This window comes from Muntiacus reevesi, chromosome 6, assembly GCF_963930625.1.
Source record: "Muntiacus reevesi chromosome 6, mMunRee1.1, whole genome shotgun sequence".
Lineage (NCBI taxonomy): Eukaryota > Metazoa > Chordata > Mammalia > Artiodactyla > Cervidae > Muntiacus > Muntiacus reevesi.
In genome coordinates this window covers 14,848,353-14,874,296 of record NC_089254.1, presented here as the reverse complement: position 1 = coordinate 14,874,296, position 25,944 = coordinate 14,848,353, and the positions used below count along the sequence as shown (strand labels likewise).

The following is a 25,944-nucleotide window of genomic DNA, read 5'->3' as shown; positions in this document are numbered from 1 at the left end:
AGTAAGTGGGAACCCAGTGTTCTTGCCTGGGAAGTCCCATGGACAGAGGAGCCTGGTGGGCTACAGTCCATGGGGTCACAATGAGTCGGACACGACTGAAGTGACTTAGCATGCACACTCAAGCTGGTATGACTTATCCTCCTTCACAGAGCTCTTCAGAAACAGTATCTTACCGAGCAACTCCCGGGCAAAGGACCAGAAAGAGGACACGGCCTGACAAACAAAGGCAGGCGGTCAATAAACGTCTAAACTGTAGAAAATCTGCCCAAGTTATTTTTAGAACAGCCTGGAAAGCACAGGCTTATTATGAAAGGCACTGCTCCTTTAAATTACTCACGGATCCCACCCAGATCTTGCACCCTGGCCAAATGCCTAGCCACTCTTGCTTTAATTTAGTCTAAAAAACATGAGTAGAGAATTACAAAAGATCTAAAAGCAAAGACAATTTTTATTTCCCACAGAACAGAACAATATCAAATAGTCAGCTCCATCCTCAGCAATGGTCCTTGCTGTTGGCATTTGCTTAACCAGTCTTTAACTCCTGTTTGATAAACTTTATAAGGTAAGACATGACCGTTTTGTTTTAATCACTGGAAGACAGTTCAGACATCTAGGAACTGTGGAAGACTAAGAAGTTTCTGTATTTATTATGTGAAGAAAGCTTATCAATTTTTTTATCCTTTGTTATTACTTTAATTATATTATCAGGGAAATAAGAATAATTGTTAAAATGTAAAAATGTAAATTTTAAAGCTATTTCAAAATTGATTTTTAATTTATAGCCTACTATGTAGCATTGTTATACTGTTAATATCTTTTGGAACATCTTTGTTTAAATTTGGACACGTTTTTATAACTCAGTATTCACTGCAGAATGCTTTATAACATGGTAAGTTTAACGATTTGGATAAAGTATCCGATCACTTTATCTTCATGGCAAAACAAATGAGATGCAAACATTGTGAATAAAACTAGTAAACTTTGCTGAAAGATAATCTTATTTCCAAAAAGTCATAAAATATAAGTTCTCTTGGATTTATTGATCCTAATATTTACTCCAAATAAATTTCACACAAAAAAGCCAAAACTATGGCATTTGATTAAAGGTAACAGTTGTTTCTGCATTTATGAAATGTAAACTGTAGTAAGCACAGAGGTTTATATTTTCTTTATTTAACTAATGACTCTTTTCCCCTGAAACCTATTTTGCTTGTATATAACATCTAAACGAGAGAAAGGTGGGAAGTATTAAAAACCGAGGCAAAATAAAACATGACAAAAGGGATCCAAAATGAGTGGACTCTTAAGATATTAAACTAAAAAAAAAGGATATTAAACTAATAAGAGATTTTAGGAGGATAGTAGAACTGAAAAACTAAAGAAAGTGTAAGGGTGTTCTCTGGCTAATATCAGAAAGCAACAGCATGACTTTGGTTTGGGAGAACTAGATAAAAAATGTCAGAACAAACAGTAGTAAAGTATGAGATATTGTGATTATTGCTAATGAATCAGTTGTGTTAGGGAACATTATATATATATAAGGCTTCAGTTATGAATTCATAATTACACATCAACAAACTGTCTGAGCAAGTGCCTAGTTTAGGGGAAAGATATCTATTTAAAGCCAGCATTTCCGAAGCCCAAAATGAGGCCTGCAAATAAGAGAAACAGTGGTTTTCATCTCAGGATCCTGCATGGGAATCCCCTTCTTTAGGTTTTTGAAGAATTGTCTTGATCTACAAACTACAAGCTTGTAAAATCTCTCTTGTTCTCAATGAAATTAAATTTTCAGTCCCTTATTTCCAGAAGTTCTGAGAACTTCTTTAAGTACAAGGCTCAACAAAAGAAAGAAGTCATATGTAATACCAGGGACATGATGTTATACGTTTCCCCCTCTGAAAATGTAACAGCGGCCGCGTTTTGATACACAGCTTTGAATGTGAAGCTGTGAAAGTGCTAGTTGCTCAGTCATGTCCGACTCTGCGATCCAATGGACTGTAGCCCACCAGGCTCCTCTGTCTGTGGGATTCTCCAGGCAAGAATGCAGGAGTGGGTAGCCATTCTCTTCTCCAGGGGATCTTCCTGATGCAAGGATCAAACCCGGGTCTCCTGCATTGCAGGCAGATTCTTTACCATCTGAGCCACCAGGAAGTCCCTTTTAATACCTAGTTGTCTCCAAATCTTAGCATACCTGGTCTGAAGAGCAGTTAACATTTGGTCAATTGCATGTGAGGCAAATGCCAAGAAAGATGGTGGCACAGGCAGTGAAGAATCTGCCTGCAATACAGGACGCATGGTTTTGACCCCTGGGTCAGGAAGATCCCCTGGAGAAGGGAATGTCAAACCACTCCAGTACTCTTGCCTGGAGAATTCCATGGGCAGAGGAGTCTGGCGGGCTATCGTCCATGGGGTCATAAAGAGTTGGACGCGACTGAGCGACTAGGCACACACACATGCACAGTTGGTCATACTGATAAAAGGCCAGCTTAATAAGCTTCCTGCTAATCAAGGCTATTCTAGGGGCAGATTACAGCCTGGAGCCCTCCACTGATTCTTCCCCAATCCGAAGTCTTTGCTTCTCGTTGGGGCTTCTCCATCTGGCATGTATGAAGAAGTCAGTCTCCCATCTCATTCCTTACTGCCTTAGCATGTATTTCAAACCGCACCCCCCCCCCCCCCGCCCCATTCAGAGTCTGGAAAAATTCATGCTTATGATTTCCCAGTTTACCATTCCCTTAAGGCAAGGTGCCAAAGAAGGTAAGTGTGATTCTTTTTCCAGAACTTCTAAAGTATATACACTTCAAGCCGGCAAGCATTTCCAAACCATGCAAAGCATGGGGTTCAAAATAAGCCTTCTTACTCCCATTCTCAGGTCTACTGGGCTAGCCACACATGAGTCTTCTTTTGCCAGGTAACTCTGTGGCTTTTAAAGGCATTTGGTACATAGCTGGGACTACTGACTGCTGAAGATTGCTGAAGATTTAAATACAGGATTATATTTTAATCTATCCAGGAAAAAAGTTTCACAGGGCCTTTCAGAGGGGATTGCTTCCTGATTTCAAGTCCTATTTCTGTCCGGTAGTTCTTCCAGCTAACCCTTAGCAAATCTGGTTTTTTTGGTTTTTGTTTTTTTTTTGCTCTCACACTCTTTTGACTGACGGGATATGCAGCTGTAGGACAGCTTGAAGCTCCAGTGGAGATGAAGTTAACAAAGTAAATGTAGAAAATGGGGTTCGGTGGAAACAGAAGGGCAATTCAATTTTTGATGACCTCTGAACTCGCTGAAATTGTGCATGTAATATTAAGACTTAAATCGTGGTGGCTCTCTACAGCCCTGTAAAAATATTGGCACGGTCAGGAGTTAGTCATAATGAAAATGGATAAAACAACCTTGTAGCAATCTGATCCTACCTTGGAGAATGTGGAAATGTCAAACAGGCCCTGTGATTGAAACACAGGCATCATATAGAGTGGGACTGAAATGTTTTTAAATAGCTCTCTCCTCTCCTGCTCCCCATAACATAACGGGAAATTCAGACTACCTGGATGTAACTCTTTGAATATACAAAAATATTCATTAATAGTTTTTGGTTGTGTCACCATGATTTATTTAGATTAGAAACTTTAAAAATCCCCATGTGGATAATTCTCCATAAATATGAATGAAAAACCCTTTTCTCTTTCCACATGCCAGCTTTCAGTTTTACCGGCTTGAAGTTAAAAATAGCAAACTCTGTATCTCATTAAAGTATTTATAACTGATTTTTTAAATTAAAGGTGCTACACGGCAGATGATTTTTCACCATCCATCATAATGTGGAACAGACATTTTGTCCTGTATTTCCTGCTTTTGCCAGCTTTTATGAGTCAAGCAATATATGGACAAAGAAAGAAAGGCTCAAAGACCAATTTACTTGCAAGGAAAAATCTCCAGGGTAAAAAAATGTTTTGTTTTATCTTTGTTAGTTTTAGTTTCTTAAAACCCTAATATGAATTTTTCCAAATAGCACTTGGTATAAACAGCAAACCACATATTTATGTATATATGTGATATTCTATTTTGATATGGTCATAAGGCACCTTACATACTTACAGAGCATACTTACACGGGTACTTACAGAGCATACATAAGTGAACACAACAGAGAACGCCACTCACATAGATAAGGAAACTGAGGCCCAGAAGGTGAAGGGGCATGCTTGAGGCTGCAGACAAATTAGCTAGCAAGTCACAGAGCTAGGATTCAACCTTCAGTTCTCACGATTAGGTTTCTTGGTCCCTCGCCACTGCTGCAAAGTGATGCATCCAGTCGTTTTCTCCCTTGATTTAAAAAATGTTAAAAAACTAAAAATTGCTCCCAAACAAGATGCGGCCTCACCAATATGTCACACAATCTGGGAATGAGGCAGAGTATTATTTACTTCTAGACAACTTTGCCTAGTGTTTCTTGAATTTTTAGACTACAATGTACTTTCTTTTCCTCTCACTTTAAGTAAGTTTTACCTTGGGAAGATGCTCAGAATATATGGTATTTTGTTTGCTTTTGATTTGCACGATTTTAGAAGAGGAAAAGAATTTGAAGACTTGGAAAGAGATTTAGTTATTTACAATGTAAGCCCGATCTCCAAGGTGCCTCTCATTTTCACTTCCTTCTGCTCTTGGGAATCAGCAATTCAGACCACACGCCTCAGGGCTTTCCTTATGCAAAGTTGTTTTACAAGTGGGGACAAGGATGCTGCCTAACCTATTTGCTCTATTTCAGACTCCACGTGCTTCATAGATCTTGTCTTTGTCGTCGACAGCTCTGAAAGTTCCAAAATTTTTCTCTTTGACAAACAAAAAGATTTTGTGGGTAGCTTGAGTGACAAGATATTTCAGTTGACCCCAGTGGGCTCCTTGAAATATGACATCAAACTGGCAGCCCTTCAGTTTAGCAGCTCTGTCCAAATTGATCCACCTTTTTCCTCCTGGAAAGATCTACAGACTTTTAAACAGAGGGTCAAGTCTATGAATTTCATTGGGCAAGGTACTTTCTCTTATTATGCCATCGCCAATGCCACGAGGCTACTTAAGAGGGAAGGGCGTAAGGATGGCGTCAAAGTGGCTCTGCTGATGACTGATGGCATTGACCATCCGAAGAATCCAGATGTTCAAAGTATTTCTGAAGACGCCAGAACTGCAGGAATATTATTTATCACCATTGGACTTTCTACTGTAGTCAACGAAACCAAACTGCGCTTGATATCTGGGGATTTACCCAGTGTACCCATTCTCCTGTTGAATGATTCAACCCTTGTCGACAAAATTCAGGATCGCCTGGTAGGTACCTAACATGTTGGTTTTATATATATTTCTTATTATAATGCTGATAATTTGTTCACAAATTCTGAAAGGATAATAGGTCAAAAAGATGAAAGGGAAAAAAAATCTACCTTTGAAATGGAAAGAAGAATCTTTTTGATGTGTCTCTACATTCTTGACAGTTTGCACCACATAAACTGGGGAGGTACCAGGCTAATTCCCTATAATTGCATTCCTAACTCTACCGTCAGCCAATGCTGAAGAGTTTGGAAGGATTCATTTCCAATCATCCATCTGGGACTCCTGTTTGTGCATCCTGGGCTCAGTGAACACTGCCGACTTATATTCGGTTTGTGGTCAAATTGCAATCTGCCATATTTGTCTTAAGTTCTTTTTTTCCCATTCCACTTGTGCAGAAATATTTTTCAACCCTTTGTCTCACCATTTGCCATATTATGCTCAAGTGAAGGTCGCAGATTTCCAGTTTGAAAATTTATCTCCTTGATTCTTAGGTATTAACGAGGTCATCTAATTTTAAGTCATGATTGGCGGTATCACTGCTTTTCTTTATTGGTTGTAAGAACCCTTCCTTGCTGCTAGGGAAAGCACAATGCAAAGCAATCAAAACAAAATTCCTCTTCACCACATTTCTCAAGGAGGAACTCCTGGAGATAAGGTGGTTGATTTGTTAAGGGTCAAAAATTAATTTTCTTAAAAATGCTGATTTAAAAAAAAAAATTCTTGACAAGAGGGCTAGGCTGATGTGTCCTTTAGGTTCTGAGTACTTCATATGGCTCTTTTCTATCGATTGAAAAAATCTCAGGCCCTCTTTCAGAGATTGTCTTGCTCCTTTGTCCCATCTCTCAATTCTTTTTCCCAACATTACTTTGATTTTGTTACTCTCAGTTGTTTTTAGCACGAGACGCTGAGTTTTTCTTACCTAAATCACAGTGATTATGTCTTGAGTGCTGTGTATTAGTCATTGCTCTGAGTGCTTTATATATTTTCTTTTATTCAAAGTTTACAACAATCTTATAATGTAGGTACTCTTATTATCTCCATTTTATAATTGAAAATTTAAGGCTAGGCAAAGACCCCAGAGCCTGCATGCTTGACCCTGTAAAATTACATTGGGAGAGAAGAGAGTAATTTTTTTAAAGGCTTTCTCAAGCAAAAATTCCTTGAAACAGTTAAGAAACACCCCTCCTCCAAAACCTACTGCTGTTTTTAGCCTTTTGAAACTTGGGCATTAGGGGAAGACGAGAGGGCAGTTCTGCCTAGACCTCAGACGACGGGGCAGTTCTGCCTAGACCTCAGACGACGGGCTCAGCCCTCAGGTACCTGGGGTGAATGCTTACGTGAGCATCTCTTCTGCAGGAAAGGGAACGTGCAGGGGGGTCAGGCTAGCCCTGCCTGTGCCTAATTTGAGTCCTCACCACTGAATGAGACAGAAGTTTCCAGCATGTGCAGGAAAGAACCCCGGGGTTGCGATAATGAGTCATCTGCTGCTGCCTGGAGAAGACACAGGACAGGCAGCTCCTTGTTTGGCCAGATGTGTCAGCTCAGGAGGTTCATACTCCCTCCAGACACACCCTCGCTAAGAACTCCTGCCCAACTGAGAGTGCAGGCTCTTGGCAGTACATCCGAAGCAAAACTTTTTTGGGGGAAACCGAAAAATGACCAAGCATCCTCATGACTCTGCTCTTCCGTAGCATCCTCTGATTTCAGCTTGTTTGTTCAGATGGAAGCTCTGTGAACAAGCCATTTCTTAGAAGGAGGTGCTGCTTTCCAAACAAATTGCAGGATCCAAACAGCTTATCTGGTTTTTCAAAGAGATATATACTAAGTATCAATGTTTCAAATGGCCACTGTCTAGGAAGCAAAACTGGACTTTTGCTCAGACTATTTGAAAAGTCCTTATCTAATCTGTTTCTGTTAAATCTGTAGTTCAATTTTTCAAACTTTTTCTTTTGAAAGAAAGAGGCATGAAGTTGAAATAATCATGAAGTTGACTTAAAAAAATAAGTTACTTATGTATAAGCACAAAACTTCATCTACTTTAAATGCAAAATTCCATGAGTTTTTCTAGATGTTTTCACCCATGAAACCACCAACACAAATAGGATATGGAACATCTTCATCATCTCTAAAAGTTTCCTTATGCCTCTTTGCAATACATGCATTCCTTGTTCCTGAGATACTACTGACCTGACTTGTCACCCTAAATTAGTGTACGTCTTCTAGAATTTTATATAAACAAGTGCACATCATGTGTACTCATGTTGTGTCAGCTCCATCCTCCCAGTGTAATGATTCTTAAATTCATCTGGGTTGTTTTTCTATTGTCAGTTTATTCTTTTCATTGCAGAGTAGACTTTAGTTGAATTTATGGACAGGAGTGTACATGGTGAATAGATTTTGCAGGAGACCAGAAAAATCAAGGAATCATTGCATGTTCCTTGGCACCTCTATCAGGAAGTATCATGTAAGAAACCCTGAAAACAATTTAGTTCTAAATTACCCAAGAGAGACCTGATGATTCCAAAAAGAAAATATTCGTGTTTCTGTTTTATTATGATTTACAGAATAGTACTGAACCCTAAAGAAACACATTCAAACCACCTTCTGGATATCTTACTTGGTCCTTTAAAAGAGCAAGAGAGAGTATGTGGATATTAAAAAAAAGTCTTTCTTATCTTTGACCTTAAGCTTTAAAAAAAGTCTTTATGGGGATAACAACTGTAACAAATTGGTCTCTTTATTTGGAGATTACTAAGAAAAACATTAATTTAGTGCATCTTCTCCCTCACAGAGCAAGAAGGGATCAACTTCATCATTTCTATATCATCTTTAGAATCCTAGGCTTCATTAATTTATTAGGATGGTCCACTTCCCAGTTTTTCAAGGCCTCCTCTGTTTAGAGCCTTATTTCTGTTCTCTGAGATTTGATAATGGCTATTCTTCTGCTATATTAAGTTGCAAATATTATTTTTGTCATAGAATTTGTAATCCTTGCCTACTAAGTTCTTTATTCTCATCCTATTTGCTGTCATGCTAGTAACGTTGGCACCGTCCTCACATTTTCTCTGCTCCCTTCTGAGAGCATTGACCTCATGCTCACTCACAAAATTGGCAATTCCATTCTAGACTTCTTTTTTTCCCACATATCTACCATCATAAAACTCTGACTCTGTTAATAAAATGCGCCTTCTTTTTGCTCTGATGAGGTCCTTTCTCTGTTTATACTTTTTCATTTAAATCATAGTATCCACCTAGACTTTCATTGAACAGGACCTTCCCTCTGGCTTTGACCACGTTCTCCCAACTGTTCCCAGATGGCCTGCCTCTCTGCTTAAGCAAAATGCCTCACTGCTCTCCAAGCCTCCAGCTCTGTCCACTTTTTAAAAATGTCGCTCCTCAGTGTTTCCTTTGTCTGATTGCCCACATGGGTCTTTATGCCTTTTTTCCTTATCAACTTTGACATATAGAACAACATTCCATTAATGAGTTGGTCCTTTGCATTCCTTTATTCAAAATCATCCAGAAGGCCAACCAATTCCAAGAAACCATCCTATTCCTCCTTCTCTGCCCGCCAAGTCTAGGCTCTCCTTCCCACGCAGCTGGCTGTGCGGTGATCTCCATCACTGGGGCTTATGGACTGCAAGTGCCCTTAGGGAATGCAGCTTTGCTCTTGTTTGAAACAGTCTTATCTATTGTGAGGTTTGGGTCCATTTTTGTTTCCACGGAAATATAAATTCAAGCAAACACAAAAACCAAGGAGTTCCAAAAATAATTAGTTGCATTGTTACAGCTTTTAAGCCTTGTGGCACATACATTTAAAGGGTAATGTGGCAAAGCAGAAATTGAATTTTCAAAGGAAAAGTTAAAAAAGTGTAAAATTACACATCTGCCGCACTAGTGGTTAAATTCATGAGTTTAAAATCGATAAGGATATTGCTTAGTATAAAAAGATGATAAAGGGACACAACTTTGAATTTTTCTTTATTTCAGTAGCTATTTTCAAACATTACAATCTGACTTGACTTATTAGTTGTTTATTGCCTCTCTTTCAGATTTCTTTTTCTTCTCTCCCTCTCAGAGCAAATCAAGTTTCTGATGTATATTTTAAATATTTTCACAATTCGGATCATGTTCTAGGCATTCATCTTCAACTTTCTTTTTCATTCAACTTTTTAGGAAATTTATCTGTTAAAATATATAAATTCAATACATTGATTTTAACTGCTGAGTGGTATTTGCTTACTGATCCATTATGTTATTGATGGACATTTTATTTCAAATTGTTCACTATTAAAAACAATGAATGCTGAACTATACAAGAATTTCTCTAGGGTGTGTCTGGAAAGTATGTCAGGATCACAGGTGGAAGCCAGGACTTGTCCTGGGCATCCTGGAGATAAAGCATGTAAATTTCAACTTTCTAGGCACAGCCAAATATTCTGGAGAGGGTAATGCTGTTTTACACTAAAATTGTCAGTTTAGCTGAGTGTCCCTTGTCCATATGACCTACTAGTTCTTAAAGACACAAGTATCTCATCTGCTTTCAGCCTGGGTTTACTTTACCCAGTAATTTAAAATCACTGGGGTAGGGCAAGAGAAAGAGAGCATAGTTGAGATGTTGATTTTCGTAGATAGGGTCTGTGGCCAGAGTTGGACAGCTCCCAAGACCACGGTGTCAAGCTTCTTTGTTTCATAGGTGTGGAAAATGAACTGGAGGGATTATATGACTTGCCCATGGTCAGGTGGCTAGATAATGGTGGAAACAAGATGAAAACCCTAGATGACACTGAATTCCTAGCCTAAATTTTGGCCTGATTAAATCACCAGAGGTACCTAAAGCATGTTGCTATATATCTTCTCTAAACAACTCATTTGTATCGAAATAGATGTAGAGTAAAAACAAAACTAAAAAGATGCAGAGTCTTCTGTAAAGGTACAACTCTGACTTATCTTTAGCTTCCTCATTACATTCTTTATTTTTAACAACTTGCAACAAATATTCTAGTGCTTTTTGCTTCCGTTTTCTATTTTATCATGTGTGAGCTACCCCTCAGATTCAGTCATAAGGCATTAATTTGACACAAAAATTCTACCTTCAGAGAGTAATGATTCTATCTGTAAACATAGCTTGTGTCCACTGATTCAGACATGATCTTCAGTACACTTTTCAGGAAATAATACCCCACTGAACTGGAGTGGGGTAGTGAGGCCTAAAGGTCTGACAAAAACCACACGGTGAATTTCTCTAAAATTACGAGTTCAAAGTAGTTTTGAAAAATATTCTGGCTAGTTCATCTCTGTGTGGTTAAGTAGGAAATAGTGCTGAGCTTGGTCAGGTAGCTCAGCCCGACAGTGTGACCCTGGGCAAGTCACAGCTCTGTGTCTCGTTTCTTTATGACAGAATGAGCCACTGGGCCACACTGACTTGGAAGGCTTATTAATGTTTCATGAAGTTATCACCCTAAAATTAATGTTCTAATGCTAAACAATAAATGCACATCTGTATGGCGATAAAAGAGCTTCCCTGATAGCTCAGATGGTAAAGAATCCACCTGCAATGCAGGACAACCCCATTCAATTCCTGGGTCGGGAAGATCCCTGGAGAAGGGATAGGCTATACACTCCAGTATTCTTGGTCTTCCCTGGTGGCTTAGATGTTAAAGAATCGGATCCAGCTGCAATGTGGGAGACCTGGGTTCGATCCCTGGGTGTGGAAGATCCCCTGGAGGAGGGCATGGCAACCTACTCCAGTATTCTTACCTGGAGAAACCCCATGCACAGAGAAGCCTGGTGGGCTACAGTCCTTGGGGGTTGTAAAGAGTTGGACACGACTGAGCAACTAAGCACAGTACAGCACATAAGGATAGAAAAATAGAGAAGAGAAAATACACAATTGCATATTCTGCCTAAGTCTTTGTAAATAAAAGCAAGAAAATTCTCATTATGGCTGATTGAGCTTATAGCCAAACTATGGAGATTCTAGAGCTGATAAAAAGGAACAAGAGAGAAAACATGGGATGCAATAGGATGAAGTTCCTAGAAAAAAATTATTTTGAATGAATGTTAGTACCCTTCATGTCTTCTATTAGTATATGGCTCAGAGTGCTTCTTGGGTGGTTGGCTGGGGCTTTATTGCTTTTACAAGGTTAAAAAGGTTGAATTGCTATTCTTCTTGGAAATTGCATATCCCATTGGGAATAATTAAGGCTAATAAGAAGCTGGAAGCAGAATCATGAATTGAGTTAATGTTTCATTCTTTTTTCCCTCCTAGGATATCTTATTTGAAAAGAAGGTAAGCACCACATGCTTTGATGACTATGAATTACTCTAAAACGCTCACATAATCAAATCAGCATTATAATTCACATTAGAAGGTAAGGTGTGACTAAATAAAAATTCTTACTTTTTAAAAATGAGCTGCTCTATTTTGAGGCAGTCACTTGATTTTTTTTATGCTGCCATATCCACTGCAGGTTGGAAATTTTAGAAAAAGTAGGAAGTATTTAAATGATTTTAGAGAGTGGTTATCAGTGATAATGCAGATGATACAGTTTTTGCTTACTTTCATACTGCTGCCTTCATTCCAGCTGTGTCTCAATACCCCCCGCTCATGAGGGTCCTCCGCTCTAGTGGGTCTTGAGCTGGCCAGGATGAAGTAGTGTTCCTGGCTAATGGACAGGGCTCAGAGTCACCCCCGCTGCCTGATGACTGACTGAGCTCATCTCCTCCCTGATGGTGGCCACCAGACCAACTGGCGAAGGAAGCTGGCCAACACTGGTTGGACAGTACTCAGCACAATGGATGGCCATCAGCTTGCTGAGGACTGCAGTACTGGACGTTATGTTTCTGGGCAGAGGGTTTAGAACATCTGAACTTAGTTTGAGAAATTGCTTCTTTAACATGAGGACACTTATGAGTAGTATCACATAAAATACTTAGGAGCCAGCCAAATCTTGTAGAGAACCATGCTTCGCTGAATCATACATGGTCAGATACATCACTATTTTACATGCCATTTAGAGAGATTTTTAAAAAAGCTCTCTCCCAATTAAAATATGATACAGTGCCTTCTTATGAATCACAATTTTTCATTTTATACTTAAGGCAAGAGTCCTTTTAGATGTACTTAGATATAGATTTTTAAATCCTGTATCACTTTTGTGCATACTTAAGAGAGAAAATATAAGCAAACTAAATTGGTTATTTCTACCACTTCTTTGCATTCAAAGTCGAAATCTTCTGAATCACTTTCTGTCTCAGAGTCATTGCTGCCCTGACTTTTGCACACAATACTGGCCCCTGTGCCACAAAAACTATAGGTGACACAGCATTTCCTCAGGTGCTCTGGTTGTGTCTTTGGAGTTTTCTTCCATCTCATTCTGGAAGAGCTGAAGGGCATGTGCAGAAAACACCAGCTTCATCCTGGTCAAGCCCGACTCATAGAATACTTCTTCTGATTTCAAAGATGTGAAAATAAGGGAAAAGATGTATCTCAGAATTGATAAAATACGGTTTAGATAAAAAATTTTCCTTTGTTGAGTAAAGCAGTATTTGATATTTGTATATTATTGAGCCTGGACGTGTTATATAGAAGAAAAACAGCAGAAACTCCAAAAGTCCACTGAAAATGTTTGTTTTCTCATTTTAACTGATGAGTAGATGTTATATTAATACATATATTTTTAATGGGAGGTCTATTTTATTTAACCATTCCAACATTTAATACATTATTAGCTGGCTCTTTCCTAGCTCGGAGTTTTCTTAAAAGAATTTAATAGGGAGAGCCAAAGCTCCATAAATTTTCAAGGTAAAGTTTCTTCAAGGGAGTGCTCCATTTAGTTATGTGTTGAATGAGATATAATATGCTCTATTTCACTGTGTGTTAATGTTGTGTTTCATTGTTGATTTAGTGTGAACGCAAGATTTGTGAATGTGAGAAGGGGGATCCCGGCGATCCAGGGTCTCCTGTGAGTATATTTCTGCCTTGAACTTAGGGTCAGCTCAGGAAGTCCTAGCTTCCTGATACTCTATGCTGAAAACACTGGGCTACTTTGTGCTGTTGAAAAGCAAATTGCAGTAAAAACGGAAATGTTATGTCTTTCTTTTATTCCTAAAGGGATACACTCTGTCCTAAGAAATAAGCTTGGGATTTTACTGACCTGAACTGAGGGCAGTTTGCCTTAAAATCAGATGTTCTTCCCACAGAGGATATCTCAGCATCTCTTCTGATGTGACAACTGGAGCCAGAATTTCTCAATACTGAAGTGAAAATATAGAGAAAGGGTTCATATAGGTCCCCGGTGAGCTAGGCAAAGCTTCATCCCACTTCCAACTACAAACAAGTGACTGCTGCAGAAGTAACTGTGTCTTCACACTTAACCAAGTGCAACCCCAGAAATGCCTAGTGGGGAGGAAGCTTGTTAGGGAGCTCTGGATATTAGTGAATTGTGTGAAATGGAAGACACCGCTTGGCAACTGGAAATAAACGGCAGGATTTGCTAACATGGTTCAGTACTTGAAAAGATAATCCCCAAAGATGTGCGTGCTTCCCTTATATTCTGCCCTAATACCTGGTAGGTGCCACGTCTATTCTGGGAAGGTGTTGGGAACGACATCACAATGACTGGAGATGTTAGACATTTCTCTAACACACGCTTTTAGACACCTCTATGATGCTCCTTCAGTTTTTCATCTTCTTCTGTGATTTCAGACCTTAGAGGTCAAGAGTCCAGAGGAGACACTTCAAGAAAATGCATGAATAATGTTTTTGAACTGATGCTTGCATTTGGGGGCAAGGAGGGAAATGTGTACAGTGAATTTCTTAGACTCGGACACATTTTCTTCAGAGGCTTGGGTCCAAAACCTATACGTTTTCAAATCATTCTACCAATCAAGGCATCAGAAAGAGAGAATGTCTGTCTTTTTAATATTTTTTCTTCAAATAACACACTAGATACATCATACGAAAATGTGGCAGTCAGTAAAACCTGATTTTGGTCAAAGCAAAGGCTTAACTTCTCCTTCCTATGCAGTCTTAGTTTATACTTGTTACAGCAAGAAATGAGCAGGAAAGGTTTGCTTGGGATATTCAATTATGTTTTAGAAGAAACAGTCAGAAAACTTACAATTGCTAAGCTAATCTGACCATTTCAGTCACTCAATATTGTTGGAAGAGATTACTTCACCATGTTTTTATAGGGATAGCCATATGTGTACATGTGTGCATAGCCACTCAGCCGTGTCTGACTCTTTGGAACGCTCAGTTCCTGTAGAACCTGTAGCCTGTCAGTCCGCAGCCATAGAACTATGTCATTTAGCATTTATTGAGTGTTCCCAAAACCAGTTCACAGAAGAGTGAGATTTTTGGTGATTTGAGAATAGGAAAATAAAATGCCTGTCTGGAAAAAAACTGAAGACCTCTCTTATCCTACCTTTTGAAACTCTCCCTCGGATATCAGGAAAAGAGAGACATTATCTTTTTTTGAGCAAATCTAGAGAATCTGCCTATCCGCGACTGAGCCATCTTCCTGGGGTGTAGTAAGGGTGAGCAGAGTTGAAGGCAAAGTTTTGTTTTTATAATCTTCTCTCATTTTATGGGATGAAGCTGATAAGAAATTACTGTAAGGTGTAGGAAACTAATAGAAGGTCTGTTCCATGTAATCTTTTTCCCCTTTGCCTTCAGGGTACACATGGAAACCCAGGTATCAAAGGTGAGCGAGGACCAAAAGGAAATCCGGTAAATGACTAAACAGCTTTTCTTTAAACCAATGTATCTCCTTCTAGTTCTACTTAAGGAACAAAAATTAAGAAAACAAAGCATTGTACTTTATGCCAATGCCAAAAAAAAAATCTGATGATTCTTGTGAAGAATACAGGCTGTCTGCTTCCTGCATTATCTGTCTGGCTTGTATAAGCTTGTATTTACAAATTCAGAGAAGCATATGACCATTTCAGTCAATAAATTCAGGAAACCTAGGGAGGTGAATAAAGAGAAACCCATTCTTAAATAATGGTGGCCTAAACTGACTACTACAATGTTTCATGAATCACTAATACATGTTCTGAAACACATTGCTGTTGGCACTTGAGTTTTAAGAATTAAAACTCCTTTACGAATTCCTTAATTCTTTTCTTTGTGTGCCATCCAAAAAAAAATCTTTGATTTAAAAAATTATATCATTGTTGGGATGGTCTTTCAAGAGAACAGACGGAATCATAGGAGAGAGATTAGCAAATGTAACCATGTGAAAATTTAAAGAAAAATTGTATTTAATGAAAAACAATAATTAAAGAGGAAGACATGTATGGAACTATTTATGTCAAATACCATGGACATTGAGATAATTGCTATAATGCATCGTCTGATGTCCTAAGTCACTTCAGGTGTGTCTGACTCTTTGTGACCCTATGAACTGTAGCCCACCAGGCTCCTCTGTCCATGGGATTCTCCAGGCAAGAATACTGGAGTGGGTTGTCATTTCCTTCTCCAGGGGATCTTCCTGATGCAGGAATCAAACCTGTGTCTCTTAGTCACCTGCACTGGCAGGAGGATTCTTTACCACAAGCACTACCTGGGAAGCCCTGCTATAATGCATAACGATTTTACAAAATGGGTGAGAAATGAATAATTAAATGGTCAAAAGACACAAACTGTTTTCAAGAGAGGAAATAAATCCAGTGAATAAAGAAATAGAAAAATGTCTAGTTTCACTGGATAATGGATGAAATTTAAAGACTGACAATGAGGTGCGCTTTAATACTAATTGTTCACATTTTAGAAACTTTGGACTCCAAGGCTCATGGGTTGTTTTGGAATGGGGGGGTGGAGGGAAGTTCACACAGTTCATATCTAGTTCACATTGTTTTTTTCTGTATTTTAAATCTTAAAAAGTTTTTTAAAGCAACTAACAGCAATATTAAAACAATAATAACTACCAATATGGTGCTGAAACTGCTTTCTTCTTCATTGCAAGGGTAACTTGGCACAAACACAAACATTTTGGGAAGCAGCTAGGTACTACATAAGAAGCATTCAAATATTCAAAATTTTAATCCCAGTAACTCCATTTCTGAGAATAGGTTTAGGGAGTTAATGAAAAATATAATAAGTTAGATGCATGAAAGCATTTTTGCCAGTTGCCTGCTTGCCAAAGAGAGGAAACGTAAAGTATTCTTGGGTGGCTTTACAACACACACACACTCACAACCCTACACTCACCCACTTTCTACGGATCTGAATTAATGCCGTCACGTCTTCTTTTTGTTTTGTTAAATACCTGTTGTAAGTCTTTGTGACCATTTCATTTATTTGGCTTGTAATCTTGTGCCACATAATATATTTTCCTAAGTCTTGCTGAAATCAAGCAATCACTCTTGAGGACATTTTGGAAAACATTCCAAAGCCCCTTGGAGAAAAGCCAGAGTGGCTGGCTCCGAGAGGGTACAATGGTCTATTTGAGAACAACGGCCGTGTTGTTAAACTAGCATGCGAGTCTCAGCTTGCGCTGTGAAAACATACCTGGATTCTGCACCCTATACATCTGGCTTCACTTCAAAGAGCAAAGGCTATCTGAGCTGCTGTCTTCTTCCTGAGACTGCATGGTGAGAAGGTCAGTCAGCGGTCAAGGTCAAAGATACTTTCCCCATTGGGTTGACCTATTAATCTGGGAATTCTGAAGAGTGCATTTTATTGAGCAATCACTTGCTCCGCAGGGCTGTGGAATTTTGACTGAATTTCTTCTTGTCACAGGGTGATGCTCAAAAAGGGGAACCTGGAGAAAGAGGCCCAGGGGTATGTACACGACTGAAATGCCTTCCTAAGAAAGTAATTCCAGGATGCTAAGATTTGGTAATGGATCATTTTGACCCCTGCAGTGCAAAAATGATTTATGTCTACATGTGCTCTGGATGGCTCAGACAGGCAGTCAGATAGACTGTTATCTCAGAAGCTGCAATGTGAGGAGAAAATACTCCGTCCAAAAGGAGTGAGGATGGGACAGAGTGCTTCACCACATGACACCCCTTGATGCTCAATTTGAGATTTGTGAAAAGCTCAAATGAGAAAAATATTTTCCTTTGCTTCTTGTCCTTTTTATAATAAATAAAAAGATTAAAGATCTGGGGAGCCTAAGAATTACATCATCTCAACTATGGTTTTGTAAATCTAATTCTACAGGTAAAAGAAGAGATCATTCTGGTTGACTTATCATCCCTAAAATTAGATGATCTCAGAGACTGTACAGCTGAGAAATAATTACATTTCTTCTTTTGCATTTTCCTGGAGGACTGCAGTGGTGTAGCAAATAGCAGAGAGGTACACAGGAACTTAAAAGAAGCTGTGTTACGTTTCTCTCTCAGCTTGTCCCCTTGGACGAAAAAGCCCAGGACTCAGACCCGGAGGTTTGAAAAATGCTTCTCTTGGCGTTTGTAATCAATGTCATGAGAAATCTGATAGAAAAATTGATAATCTCAATGGCAATTCCTTCAGAAATTTGTTATTCATTCAGCAAAGACTTTTTAGGTATGTTCTATGTATAAAGCATACTGTTAGTGAAAATAAAATTAAGACAAAGTACTTATTTTCAGGAAAGTCCATTATCTCTGAGGAGAGGTAAAACAGCCGTAATATGAAGCAGAATGTCAAAACATTATAAAAAATTTCATGCATCAAATATTATGTCTAATGGGCATTCAGAGAAGACTGGAGCTATCAGGGTAGGTTCTATGGGATGAGCCCTCACGAGTGAAGCGTGAAGGACCAGGTCAGATAAAGACAGACTGGAAGGTGGACGGGCAGGCATTGCAGCTGGAGAGTGCTGTGAGCAGCAGCCAGGGGGAGGGCAATGAGTGAGGGATGGTGAAAGGGGGCCCTGGGAGCAGTACTGGCAGACACAGCCTAGGAGTCAGAGCGGGTGGTCCCTGATGCCTGGAAGGCTGGGCTTTGCTGGGTGATGGACTCCCCTTGCAATTTTAGCTGAGGGACATAGCCCCAGAGCTGTGGTTTTAGATTATTTTGGCCTGGCTCTAAAAGCAAAACTGAAGTGGGGATGAGCAGAGAGTGTACTTTGGAGAGGTTTGTTGCTACAGGTGGCATGAGAAGTAACAGGGATATTAGCCAGAGCTGCTCTGGCCCATGTGAGTCACTGGCCATGTGTACTTAACCGGCAGTCAAGACAGGCAAGCCGGAGGGCAGGTGTGCTGGCGGAATGAACTACACACTGAATTTTGGTGACTTAGTATCAGAAAAAAAGCAAATATCTCACTGATAATTTTTTAATATAGATCATGTGTTAACATGACAGTATTCTGACCTGTTAGGAGACATAAAACATATTATTAAAAATTAATTTCACCCGTTAGTTCTTGCATTTTTTAAGTGGCTATGAAGGAATTGAAAATGCCATATGCGGCTCACGTTATATGGGACAGAACTGAGTTACAGTGATAACAAAACAGAAAGGAGGGGAACACTGTGAGGACCACGAAGGTGCAGAAATGTGGGGAAGTGGTGACTAACTCTACCTCAGTTGTTCAACAAGATTTACTTAGCATGTGCTATGTGCTGGGCCCTCTACTGGGTGCCGGGGAAATGGAGGTGAGCAAGGTAGAAAGATCATGTTTCATGAAGTGTTCACACAGCAGGAGGCAATCAATAGGCGAATCAGTGAATAAGAATTCCAGTCAGGGTGAAGGTTCATTTCAGTCCCTTAGTCCTGTCTGACTCTTTGCGACCCCATGGACTGCAGCATGCCGGGCCTCCCTGTCCATCGCCAGCTCCCGGAGCTTGCTCAAACTCATGTCCATCGTGTTGCTGATGAAAATACAGAACAAGGTCACGTGGGTTCCTAGGCAGAAAGAGCAGTAGGTGCAAAGGCAGTGGGGTGGAAGAAGCTTGGTGGGCCCAGGAAATGGGATGAGAGGAAGAGTAGGGGTAGGAGATGCGGCTGTGAGGTAGGCAGGGGCTAGATCACAGGGGCCTCCATTTGTAGCTCAGGACCTAGGGACCTACCTGAAGGTCCAGAGTAGAGAGAAGAAAAGGAAGGACCTGTGTTTCCTTTTATTATATTCTATTCTTAGTTCCACATATTTTTTTCAAACCCAATTCCTTACCCTTTGGCCCAAAGCTAAAAGAGAGACTATACATTGAAACTCACTGTAGCAGTGATGACCTGTAACAGTCCTTTCAAAATTGTTATATTGACTTTTCTTTGTTTGTTTTCTTATTTTTTAATTAATTAATTAACTAATTTTACTTTACTATATTGTATTGGTTTTGCCATACATTGACTTGAGTCCACCATGAGTGTACATGTATTCCCCATCCTGAACCCCCCTCCCACCTCCCTCCCTATTCCATCCCTCTGGGTCATATATTGACTTTTAAACTATGAACTTTCACAGCTGAGGATATTCCATGGGGACTTCTGCGCTTCCATTGCATGAGGCATGCGTTCAATCCGTGGCCAAGAAAAGTTCCCGTGGTGTGGCCAAAAAAAACAAAACCAAATTGGTTATACACAAAGGTGTAATTACCAAAAAACAAGAAGCTCTGGATGAAACTAAGTGCCCTGGAAACTGCTGGAGAATTTTAATTGGTTGGATTAAAAGAATGGAAGGGGCAAGGAGGGAGAAAAGATGATTATAAACTTTTGATTTCTGTATGATTTGAAATATGATGGTCCCATTAATAGAAATAGGAAAGTCAGAAGCAAATTTTGCAGAGACCAATGAGCACAGTGTAGACTGTCTTAAATTTGAGTATTTTAAAACTAGTAAGTGAAACCAGAGATTTCAGGGAAAAAACTAAAAAGAAAACAAACAAAAAACCAAGAAAATAAAACAGGAAAAAAAATTATACTATAAAAAATAATATTCCTTTATTCTTGTAAACTGTATTGTTTCCTTCCTAAATACAATCTTACCTCTCTGAACATAAAATAATGACAGGATTTTAAATATGATGATGGGTTAGAAAGGATGCAGATCACACAAGATTCCTGAGATGGGAAGTCCAGTCTTTTTTTAGTGCTGCAAACATGAATTGCTTTTTATAAAGAACACCAGTTTAACTATGGCCTTTAAGTTTAACCACTATACTAAACCTTAAACCATTTATGTGAATAAGCGATTCCGACATGGATTACATTGTACCATAACATTTCCTTTTTTTTTTCTTTTTTTGCTAGTTTTACTCTTCAGTTTCTCAGTGACTGCACATTTGGAGAGAAGTGCTATTTGTTTCCTAAAGTTTTCCTTTTTATCTTTGGTAAAAAAGTCCTACAGAACAAAATTTTGTACTCTGACTCACATGTAACTACACTCACATCTTGTTTATTCCACTGGTTTCTCCAGCTCATTTAAAAATATATCTTACAATTCTATTTTTATACTTGGAAACTATAGTTGTGTGAAAAAGACACTTGATCCAATTAAAGACTTGGTGTTGCTTGAAGCTGGTAATTTCCCAATGAGGTTAAAATTCAGTTTCGTGTTACTTAAAGGACTGTTGGCAGTGACCCAACGGAGAAGGCTGTGCAGGGCTCCCAAGAGTGACACACTAGAGCTGCTGAGTCGCTGGCCCTTATTTAGCGTGGGATAAAATATAGTAACTTAAAGGTCACTGTCTCACCAGGGTTGACAAAGGAACCGTTCATTTCCTTGATGTTCTATATTCGAGACCGAATTTGAAAGGAGGACCTGAATGGATATAAATATTTACGGGCATTTTAAAGGTCATTATCTCAGCTCGTTTTCAAAGCCAATTTCTCTAACAGTCTCCATAGAACATTCTCAGCTGTGAGAGTTCGTAGTTTAAAAGTCAATATACAATTTTGAAAGGACCGTTATAGGTCATCACTGAGTTTCAGTGTACAGTCTTTCCTTTAGCTTCGGGCCAAAGGGTAAGAAATTGGGTTTGAAAGAAATATGTGGAACTAGGAATAGGATATAATAAAAGGACACATAGGTTCTTTTCTCCCCTCTACTATATGCACATTCTCTAAGAGCAAAGACAAGTAAACGAGCTTATCTTTATGTGGTCTTACTTTCCAAGACTGTACAAATGTGCTTTGTTATACTTTATAAATGAAAAACATCAGATACTTCCTCCAACTATGCCTTCTAATATCATATTCTACTTTTCTTTTTTAATTAGGGAATCCCTGGGTACAAGGGTGAGAAGGTAAGTTGGTAACAACAAACAGAATTTCATAAAGAAAAACAGAAACATAACTGTATTTATATATTCGTGTGTGTGTGTTTGTCACTTAGTTGTGTCTGACTCTTTGTGATCCCGTGAACTGTAGCCCACCAGGCTCCTCTGTCCATGGGATTCTCCAGGCAAGAATACTGGAGTGGGTTGCCATTTCCTTCTCCAGGAGATCTTCCCAACCCGGGGATTGAACCCAGGTCTCCCGTATTGCAGGCAGATGCTTTACTGTCTATGCTACTAGGGAAGCCCATTTGTATACTTAATAAAAGTTATTTTCCCTTATTTTTGGAAGTCTGGATTCTCAAATTCCTAAGTACATTTTTAACTCTGTTAACATAAACTAATAATAGAACTTAAGATATTGGTATATGCTATAAAGAATGGAAGGTAGCCCAAGATTCCTGAGATCAGAATCCAGTCTCTCTTAGCCCTGCAAACATGAATTGTCTTCAATAGAGAATCCTGACTTTTACAGCCATGCATCACAAGTATCCAGCCCAGAAGTTTCTATATACAAAAGGATACAGCAATACTACAATTAGGCTAGTGCCTTGGCACTTAGCTTCCTATGAAATGCAGACATAAGACCCTCTACTGGGGGAAAGAGGGTGGATCATCCTACTTAAGCCGTAAAGAACTACTTATTTCATTTAGTCAATCATCTAGGTAGAACATGCAGGAGGAGTGAATTTGACAAACAAAGGTTATGAGTTGTTAGATTATTTTGTGATTATTTGAAAATTACAGATTATGACATCAAACTGATTCAAAAGAAATGAATGTGTTAGACTGGGGCTCAGGAATCTTTGAGTGCTCAGTTGTTCATTCTTAAGTTTATGCTGCTATTATTATATGCTCTCTATGGTCAGATAAGCTATTCAAAATCAGAACATATTGTTATCATTCATTCTGTCCTAAAACCCTCAGACTTGGGCAAGTAAAAGTGTTAGTCACTTAGTCGTGTCTGACTCTCTATGACCCCATGACTATAGCCCACCAGGCTCCTTTGTCCAAGGAATTCTCCAGACAAGGATACTAGAGTGGGTAGCCAGGGGATCTTCCGTAGCCAGGGGATCTTGCCGATCCAGGGTTGAACCTGGGTGTCCCACATTGCAGGCAGATTCTTTACCATCTGAGTCACCAGGGAAGTCCCAAGGCCTGCATTAGGGGGTCCTGTTCTGGGTCCCCTCCAACCTCCACACTCATGATGGAACCAGGAGTCTGCAGGGTGAGAGGCCCATGCCCCCTTCTCCCGGATCATACTTTGGGTATCTAACACCCTAGAAGACCCTGCAAAATGGCCTGAGCCTGCTTCAAAGGCTCACACAAACCTCCTTCCCATGTCCATTGTCTTCCTAGCCCTGAGGGAAATCAAATGGAAGCTTTGTTGAGGCAGGAGGGGCCCATAGAGGGGGCTTTGTTATGCTGCTTGGGGCACCTTCACAGACACACGCTGATAGCTTCTTTTGCTGTGGAAGGAGCTGGAGATGGGAATTGAAGTGGGAGCTGGGCTGTAGGTCGTGGGCATAGGTCTCCCACGTGGACCTCTGAGGAATTCCAAAACTCCTTTAACTTTTTACTCCTTTTGTAGGTTCATTTGTCAAGAAAGGAAGTTAGAACAGTACTAGTTTATTAGCTTGACTTGTAACTTTCAACTACTTAGATATATGGTATGCGGGCCTCTGCTTCCACTCTTGCCCCAGGGCCCTTATAAACATTAGAGTTAAACCTATATACAAGCAAATAAATATATTCCTAAACTGGAAATGTTAGGCCTTAAAGGGAAAGAGTGTAAGAAATGCCATGATTCTGTACTTTGCCAAAGAAACATGGACAACTCAATATCTTAGAATGTCTGTTTTTTTCGTTTGTATAGAACTGATCAAGGCAGGCCTCCCTAATTTACCAGGCTTTCTCGGTGGTTCAGTGGTAAAAAAAAATCCACCTGCCAATGCAGGGGATGTGGGTTCAATTCCTGGGTCAGGAAGATCCCCTGGAGAAGGACATGGCAACCCATTCCTCTATTATTGCCTGGGAAATCCCATGGACAGAGGAGTCTGGTGGGCTACAGTCCATGGGGTCTCAAAAGAGTCAGGCATGGCTTATAACTAAACAAACAATTTACAGGGTGATTGGAAAGTCAAACAGAATAATGTGTGTGAAAATGAACTGTAAATTATTAGCTGGCCTATAAATAAATGATTCTGTTATAAAGAGACAGGAAACAAATCAAAGTATGGGAAAGTTAAGAAAGTTTCATGATTGTAAATAATTGTGCTAAATGGGCTTCCCTGGTGGCTCAAATGGTAAAGAACCTGTCTGCCAATGAAGGAGGTGCAAGAAATGTGGGTTGGATACCTGGGTCGGGAAGATCCCCTGGAATAGGAACTGGCCACCCACTCCAGTATTCTCACCTGGAGAATCCCATGGAGAGAGGAACCTGGCGAGTTACAGTTCATGGGGTCAGAAAGTCAGACATGATTGAGCAAGGAACACTAACTAAATTGTCCTAAATATATGGAGCTGAAGAAAATTCTCCATGGTGCCATCTTGATTTATACAATATGTTAATTAGCAACACCAGGAAACTCTCTATTTTTTTGGAAAAGATTCACTTAAACTTCTGGAGAATAATAAGTTCATTGGAGGGGCCCTTGTTTGGAAGACACAAGATGTCAGAGCGAAAGGACCCTGAACTATCCACATTCAAGCCAGAATCTCACCAGGAGAAGGAGCATCAGAAATTGGAGGCTGGGAACAGATAATCTGTTCAGAGTTTTCTGAAGTGCTTGCTCTCAGGAACTTTGTAACTGTGACCATTCCGCAGGGATTACTGAGCCCACCAAAGAAGAAAGGGCCTTTGCAGAGGCAAATAGCATGAATACAGCATTTTCATTGAAGGGAATCTGCCCCCAAACCAATGCTGCCTCTCAGGACCCTATAGCTAACAAGTCTGTCTGGACAAATGGAATGTGAGTTTTTAGCCAAAAGGATTTTGAGTGTATTTACAGTACTTTTCTGTTTTATATTTTGGTGGTTGGCTCATTTTGTTTCCACTCATATTTATTTCCACACATTTTACTCCACCACAATAAATTAATTGCTTTCTAATTGATTCTACAAGAGTGATTTTCCATTTGCATTGAGAAATAAATGTTCAGCTTGTTTTCAGGGAAAGCTCAGTTTTTCCTGGGTCAGGCTGACTCACAATATGATGGGGAGAGAGGACAGATTGCTTCTGAATAGAGGCATAGTTGGATCTAAAAATTGCACCTCCCTCTTGCCTGCTGCAGATGCCAGCAATATCCCAGGCAGAACCCCAGGCAGAAGTGTCAGGTTAGTGCAGAGTAACTTGCAGACCATGGCAACATGCCCTGTTCAACTCTGGGTGGCTGAGGAAGAACACGGACTTGGGTGTCTAACAGACTCAAGATTGTGGTCATGGACAAGCTGCTTAATCTGTCTGAGCCTCATTTTCCTTGTGATGAATGGAGACATATATGCCTTGCAAGGCTGTTGTGGGGATCAGTAATAATATCAAGACATTTGGGCACACACTCTGCATCCATAATTGGTGGTCACAATTATCATTTCCCTTCTTAGAGCAAAGTGTGGTCGGCAGGTTGGCTATCAGTCTGCAAACTGTTGCTATTTTGTGATGAGCTGAAGCTTGCGGCAGAATATAAATCCACTGTATCACTAAACATCCTGTTTAGTTTAGCTGACATTTTCATAGCAAGATTTTCTTAATGAAGGAAGCAGGGCAGTGACATTCATGCTAGCATAAGTTGCTTACATCATCGTGTATTAGTGGTTCAAGACGCATGCTCTAGAGCAGCATAGAGATAAAAAAATAGCAGCAGAAATAGAAACTAGTAGTGAGGGCACTGGATTAGGAGTGCCCTAATGTCCATTGGCTGGCATGAACATTGATGTAAATCATTTAACCTTCCCAACAGAACTGCCTTCTCTTAAAAATATGAATTTCTTGGAGGCTCAGAATAAATAAATATATATGTGAACACGCTTTGAAAATTCTAACTTTAAAACTAGCTTTTCTAATTGACTTTGTTACTTTTAAATTCTAATTATTAAAAGTCTTAGAAGTCTGATGTAATGGATTAGTATTCAGAGGCTCCAGTTCTCATTCTATCTGAGCAAGTTACATTTAAATCACAAATTTTCATTCTGAGAGACTGGGCTAATACTATCTACCTAAGACATGATTTACATTATTAAATGATTAAAGATTTACATCAGTGATTTAAATGATTTACATCAATGTCAGATTAACTGAGATAATGTCTGTAAAATAACACTAATAGTAAACAGTAGAGCATCATTTAAATGTTAATTTTTTTCCCCATTAATATTCCAGGAAAGGGGGACCGTAGGCTGAGGTGAGGGAAAGT

At 39.5% G+C, this 25,944-nt stretch overlaps 1 protein-coding gene across 1 annotated transcript in view; it reads left to right on the top strand.

Annotated features, from left to right (window-relative positions):
• Positions 1-474: 474 nt before the first annotated feature.
• COL28A1 (collagen type XXVIII alpha 1 chain) overlaps positions 475-25,944 on the top strand; it is a 183,145-nt gene continuing 157,675 nt past the window's right edge. The window contains exons 1-8 of the mRNA XM_065938605.1: positions 475-562; positions 3,778-3,935; positions 4,763-5,319; positions 11,594-11,614; positions 13,233-13,289; positions 15,005-15,058; positions 17,072-17,113; positions 21,476-21,502. Coding sequence (XP_065794677.1) covers positions 3,815-3,935; positions 4,763-5,319; positions 11,594-11,614; positions 13,233-13,289; positions 15,005-15,058; positions 17,072-17,113; positions 21,476-21,502 — 879 coding nt within the window. The 5' untranslated portion in view covers positions 475-562; positions 3,778-3,814. The remainder of the gene's footprint in view (positions 563-3,777; positions 3,936-4,762; positions 5,320-11,593; positions 11,615-13,232; positions 13,290-15,004; positions 15,059-17,071; positions 17,114-21,475; positions 21,503-25,944) is intronic.